This window comes from Mobula hypostoma, chromosome 16 (genome assembly GCF_963921235.1).
Source record: "Mobula hypostoma chromosome 16, sMobHyp1.1, whole genome shotgun sequence".
NCBI lineage: Eukaryota > Metazoa > Chordata > Chondrichthyes > Myliobatiformes > Myliobatidae > Mobula > Mobula hypostoma.
In genome coordinates this window covers 62,754,384-62,760,383 of record NC_086112.1, presented here as the reverse complement: position 1 = coordinate 62,760,383, position 6,000 = coordinate 62,754,384, and the positions used below count along the sequence as shown (strand labels likewise).

At 37.6% G+C, this 6,000-nt stretch overlaps 1 protein-coding gene across 2 annotated transcripts in view; it reads right to left on the bottom strand.

The window, feature by feature from the left end:
* Positions 1-1,094: 1,094 nt before the first annotated feature.
* Positions 1,095-6,000, bottom strand: part of LOC134357432 (very-long-chain (3R)-3-hydroxyacyl-CoA dehydratase 4-like) — a 28,356-nt gene continuing 23,450 nt past the window's right edge. For both annotated transcript variants that reach the window (XM_063069006.1, XM_063069007.1), the window contains exons 6-7: positions 4,094-4,225; positions 1,095-3,305 (exon numbers count right to left, since the gene is read on the bottom strand). In XM_063069006.1, the coding sequence (XP_062925076.1) occupies positions 3,229-3,305; positions 4,094-4,225 (209 nt within the window). In that variant the 3' untranslated portion in view covers positions 1,095-3,228. The remainder of the gene's footprint in view (positions 3,306-4,093; positions 4,226-6,000) is intronic.

Sequence of the window (6,000 nt, the reverse complement as noted above, 5' to 3'; positions counted from 1 at the left end):
TCCTTGGCATTTATGCAGTCCTTAACTTCCTTTGTCAACTATGGTTGCCTACCCCTGCCATTTGAGAACTACTGTGAGACATATCCATCTTGCACTTTATGAACTATTCCCGGAAACTTCAACCACCTTTGCTCTGCCGTCATCCCCGCCGGTATCCTCCTCCAATCCATCTGAGAAAGCTCCTCTCTCGTGCCTCTGTAATTCCCTTTATTGTATTGCAATACCAACACATCTGACTTATGCTTCTCACTCCCAAATTCCAGTATGAATTCAATCATATTATGATCACTGCCTCCTAAGGGTTCCTTTACCTTAAGCTTCCGAAGAAAATCTGAATTATTACACAACACCCAATCCAAGACAGCCTTTCCCCAAGAGCACTCAAACACAAGCTGCTCTACAAAACCATCTCGTAGGCATTCAACAAATTCCCTTCTTGCAATCTGATACCAACCTCATTTACTCAATTTCCTTGCATATTGAAGTCCCCCATTACAATTGTGACATTACCCTTATTGCATGCCCTTTCCAGATCCCTTTCCAATCTCAATCCCACATCTTGGCTACTATTTGGAAGACCATATATGATTCCCAGAATGTTTTTTTTTACCCTCACAGTTTTTTTTAACTCCACCCAGAAGGATTCGACACTCTCTGACCCTATGTCACCACGTTCTAAAGATGTAATTCCGTCTCTTACCAACAGATCCACACCACTGCCTATGCCTTCTTGCCTGTCCTTTTGATACAAAGTATATCCTTTTTGTATTAAGCTCCGCGTTATGACCTTTGAGCCACAACTCAGTGAATCATTCAAGACTGTAATCACTTCTGGATCCACTCTGCATTCTGGAAAATACGCTGATTAACATACGTATTAGGTAAAGTATCTATTACATCAGAAGTTTAATAATACAAATATTTTATTTACTGGTTTCTATTTTGCATGGGTTAAAAATAAAATACAAGGCAGAATTACTGAGTTGAAAAGAAAATACAGCAAATACATGCTTTCAGTGAGTATTATTGTGAGTTGGTGGTAATCTGTGGGTTTGCATTCCAATGAGAAAGCAAATTAACCATAAATCTTCTGGTTTTTTTCTGAGACATTTTCCCATTTATTTTAGTTTGGCTCAACATAAAATTTGCTGCTGTTTTATACTTTCTTTTATGATGTTGCATGATGGATAACAGGATGTGGTAGCACACAGTGCAAGTTTCATGTGGTGTTAACTTTGTGTATCAAGTGCTCAGAAGGAAGTTAGCTGGAACCTCAAAGCATTTTTGTCTAAAAATGTTTTGCCAGCTTAAATGTTGGGGAAGTGGGGATAGGTGGTGCATGTGGAACATTATTCTGTGGAACTATATTTTCAGCAACATATCGAGAGTTTTGTAAGTATAAGTATCCAGGCAGGAGTAGAGACCTCTTTCCCGAGCCATGCATTTTGAAATGCAGCCTGTGTATACAGTGCAAACAAGATCATTCCAGCTATTGTTGAATGTGCAACTACATGTTTCACACTGGCTGTTGAATGTACAAACTATAAAGTCTGTTGGTTCTCTATTCTCAGCTGTTTGTATCACTTTTGGTTGTGGAATTATCACTTCCCATACCCGTTCAGTGAATCAATTAAACAATGCATGTTTTTTGAACTGAATATTCTCACATACCACTTCATTTTGTTCTGCTTGCTTTAACACCCTCCCCCAAAACTGGCAAATTTGCAACTGCCATTTTGTGAACTTTAAACCAGTATAAGTGGGATGTAGAGGCCTAACTATTGTCTATCTGACTGCTTAACTATTTCTATTCTAATGAAAGCCAGTCAAACTCTGACCAGAACAACAAATATATCTGGAGAATATTGCATGAATGTTCAACAAAATAATGTTAAATATTGGTACTGTTGAGTTAACCAGATATTACCGATAGAATCTCACTGTTCATCTTGACATAACTGAACTTAATTTACAGCTAGTATGACTTCAATATATATTCAGATCCTGTTGAATAATAAACCAATTTCTTCAAAAAATAAAGACAAGCATCCAAAAAGCACCTCACTGCAGTCTAGGGTGACAAAGCGCTTCACATGGTATGTGTGCAAACAAAACATTTCAATTCAATTAACAACTTGGCCCAGTTATGAGAAATACTTAATTGCTTCCAACTCCCCCCTGCATGTAGACTTTACTGATTCCCTTATATAACAGCACCTTGCTATATAACGTCACATTAAACAATTACATATTTAGTGTCTCAAGAGCACTATAGAAAGATTGCTGTTGTAGAGTTAATATTCTAAAAGTTTTATTGTAATAGCTAATGGTTATATTTCAGATTCTTTAAAATTAGGTTATTTTAAAAGTGTGGTTTGCCATTTAGTCCATTGTTCTGCTTCCAGGTTTCAGATTCCACCTGAGGTCTGGAAACCTGAAGGAATGCTTCTCCCAAATTTCCTGCTTTGTTTCTAGCAATTTCTTTGTTAAGTTTCTTTTCCCAGGTAGCCTGATTAAGATGCTAGCATCCCATAGATGAAAAAGCCCACAGGTTGTACCTGCAGGATGTAAATAACAGGACGGGCCCTCAGATGATCCATTGGTGGTTGGGGTGTCCAGAAAAAATTAGGGGAAAGGTGCGATGGTCAGAAACTTCTTCGTTGTGGTGGGAGGAGGACTGCCTATTTGATTGATAGTCAGAAGAAGTAGATAGTGATGGGGGGGTAGGGTAAATATAGATTGCTTATTGAACTTGGGAAAGCATTCCTGCTCCTCTTAGCCCATAAACTGTTCTGCAAAGGAATTACCGCATACATCTCTTCAACATTTTGGGTTTCGTGGGACCTGGGAAATGTGGCATTCTGTGGTTTAAAATCCCAGAATGTGTTATTAATATTAAAGTGATCACCTTGCCCTTTGAGAGCAGATTAGTCATCCAAAAGATACCCTGTTTTCTGGTGAAACTGGAAATGTGTTGGTTCAAGGTAAGTTGGCTTCTTGATTCATGCTATTTCAATTTTAACCTTTGACCTGACAGCAACCCATTCATCTTTGGGAGTTACGATCAAACCCTTTGTACGTGACGCTGCCATATACTGAGCTCTGCTTTACACTTAGTTTAATTGCATTCAAATGTTATATGAGCATACAGAAGCATTATCTCCCAATATTTCAGCAGCATTGTAGATTCCTGTGATGGAGTTGGATGGTTATCGGTTTCATTTAATTTTATTGCTCTTTAATTTTGTAATTTCCTGTGAATTGCCTTCGTTCTTCATAAAATTGTTTGCAGCTGCTGTACATACCTAAACACAGATAAGCCAAGAAATGTTAACAAATACAGTAAAAAGGATAAATACTTTTATGCCACCACCACAGTGGTGGCCAAATAATTGTGCATGTGTAGTAGGTCTGGAAACGCCCAACAAGCTGAAATGTAGTTCATTCATTCATATGCATTTAAATATTGGTTCAGCCTCTTTGCATTGTTTTCATCTGGTAACTTGTCGCCAGAATTTGCACAGCCTATAGATGCAAATTAGATTGATTGGTCTCATCTATGTGGTGTTTTCTGAGTGCTATGGACCATGTGACAATGAAAACTATTATTTATATTTCCAGCTCTCCAGTAGTATGAATTTCAATCAATTACGGACCTCAGTCATTGCCATTAGGCCATTGGCTTAAGACAGATACAGGAGTGAGGAGTGTGGGTGATTGTCAATTAAACTTTCCATCAGTTTCTTTCCCTTAAGCCTAATTCAAATTTTCAAAATAATATGGTAATTGTTGAAGTGAAAGAAGTTCCTGTTTTCTGGAACGCAAAGAAATGATTCTCATTCTGCGATTTCTGGTCACAATTTCTCCTTTGGGATAATAATGAATGAAAGGAGGCTCTTTAGTCTATTTATCCTTCCAAAACACAGCCATCAAATTGGGAAAAGCATTTATCTTTGTTAATCCACATTGAGATTACTCCATGACACAGGATTTTGGAGTACCAGAATTCACCACCTGACCTGCCTGTGCTTTTTATTTGATGGTATAAATATTTTCATACAGATCTTAGACAGGAGGATAAATTCTTACTTACCAGCAACAAGGATTAGACAGTAGAGCTGCAACATATATGGAAAATGCACTGTAATGCCGATGGGTCCAGGTAATTCAAAGGAGTAAGTTCCATAAAGTTCAAAATAGGGCAGTGACTGATAAATGGCAATTACTACGGGTAAAGAAAGAGTTTGTTAGTAAACTGAACATTGGATCTGATTGAAGTAGTAAAGACCTACATGTCTTCTATTCCTAGAGATCTGTAGCACAGTAGTAGACCATTGGGCCCATTAGCTGCAGAAATAAAAGCAACACACATAAAAGTTGCTGGTGAACGCAGCAGGCCAGGCACCATCTCTAGGAAGAGGTGCAGTCGACGTTTCAGGCCGAGACCCTTCGTCAAGACTGCAGAAATAAGTATGCTAACTACATCTTAGTTCTCAGCCTGTTATATTTTACAAGGTTTCACTCATATCCACATCATTTTAAACGTAACAAAGATTAAATAACTGATCAAATGTAAATTAGAATCCAATTAATTCCCAAGAACTTATTTTTGATACTTGCCCTATTCTCATGCTGTGTAGTCAAGTCCTATTTGGATCAGTTTGCTGGGTACTAATGAGTTTTTGCTTCCAATATCCTTTCGTACTTAGAATTCCAGACTATCACTGACATTCCCATTGGATTTCTTCTTGCTTCTTCTGTCATCATTCTCCCAATTCCTGTAAAATTATGCCTCTGACTCTAGATCTCTCTATTAAGAAAGCATCTATTTTCCAATCTGTTACAAATAACTTTTTAAATTGTTGTACACCTCAGTTAAATCTTTTCTTGCAGTCAAACATGCACCTTTTCACTTTCCCTTTCACCTAATATACTCCTCCACCAGCAACAGCCTCTCATGTCTTTGCTGTACGTACTCCAGAACAGTATTTTCCTTCCCTTTTGTGAAGACCAAACCAATGCATACTATCACTGCAATGCCGTATGAGTTTTCCTTTACAGTTCTTGCATCACCTTTGATCTTTATTCTGTGCCACAGCAAATAAAGAAAAATATTTTGTATGTCTTATTTTATTAACTTTTCCTGATATTTTCTTTTACCGTGCTTTGCAAGAGCCCTCTCTTCCTGGACATGTAATCTTTATTTAGTTGCTTGACCTGTTTAAACACCCATCCCACACATTGAAGTGCTGTACCTCACACTTCCCTATGTTAAATTCCATTTGTCAGTTTTCTCATCACATGACCAAGTACAATGATATTTTCCTATGTACTCCTAGATCAATTTTTGTATCGTGTAGCCAGTTCCCTTTATGATGTAGGCTTAAGCTATTTCATTGACATAAATAATAAAAGGGAAGTAGCATTAAGACAAGTGAAACCACTGGAGACCGTAATTCATTATTATCCTTTGCTTCCTGATTTTGGATCCATTGGATCACATGGCCATTTGCTTAATCGATCAATTTCCCATATGCAACTTGCCAAACATCCTATTAAAATCCATACTGACCACATTAATTGCATGACCCATTATCTTGTCCCCTTCTCAAAAAAAATTTAAATTCATCACACAGAACCTTCACTGCCTTGATCAATCTGTGCCCTTCCAAATGATTTTTGTGTTTCCAATAACTTACTGACAGCAAGTTTAGTTAGGCTGTTCTGTAATAATGGTCTATATTTCACCTTTTTAAATAAAGACGCATCTTTTACAGATTCAGTGAAACTGTATTATTTGTGGTCCACAGACCATCAAGATTTCCCAGCTTATTCTGATAAAATGGAATAAAGAAAATAGTGGTCTCATGCACAGTTTGTGGTTCTGGAGGCAAAGTATACTATGGTACAAAGTGGTTGGATATAGGCTTACTTCTGCACTGCTTTTGCTTACCTCTTCCCCACCCCCATCCAAATAGTTATATGTCTCTGAGATATGTA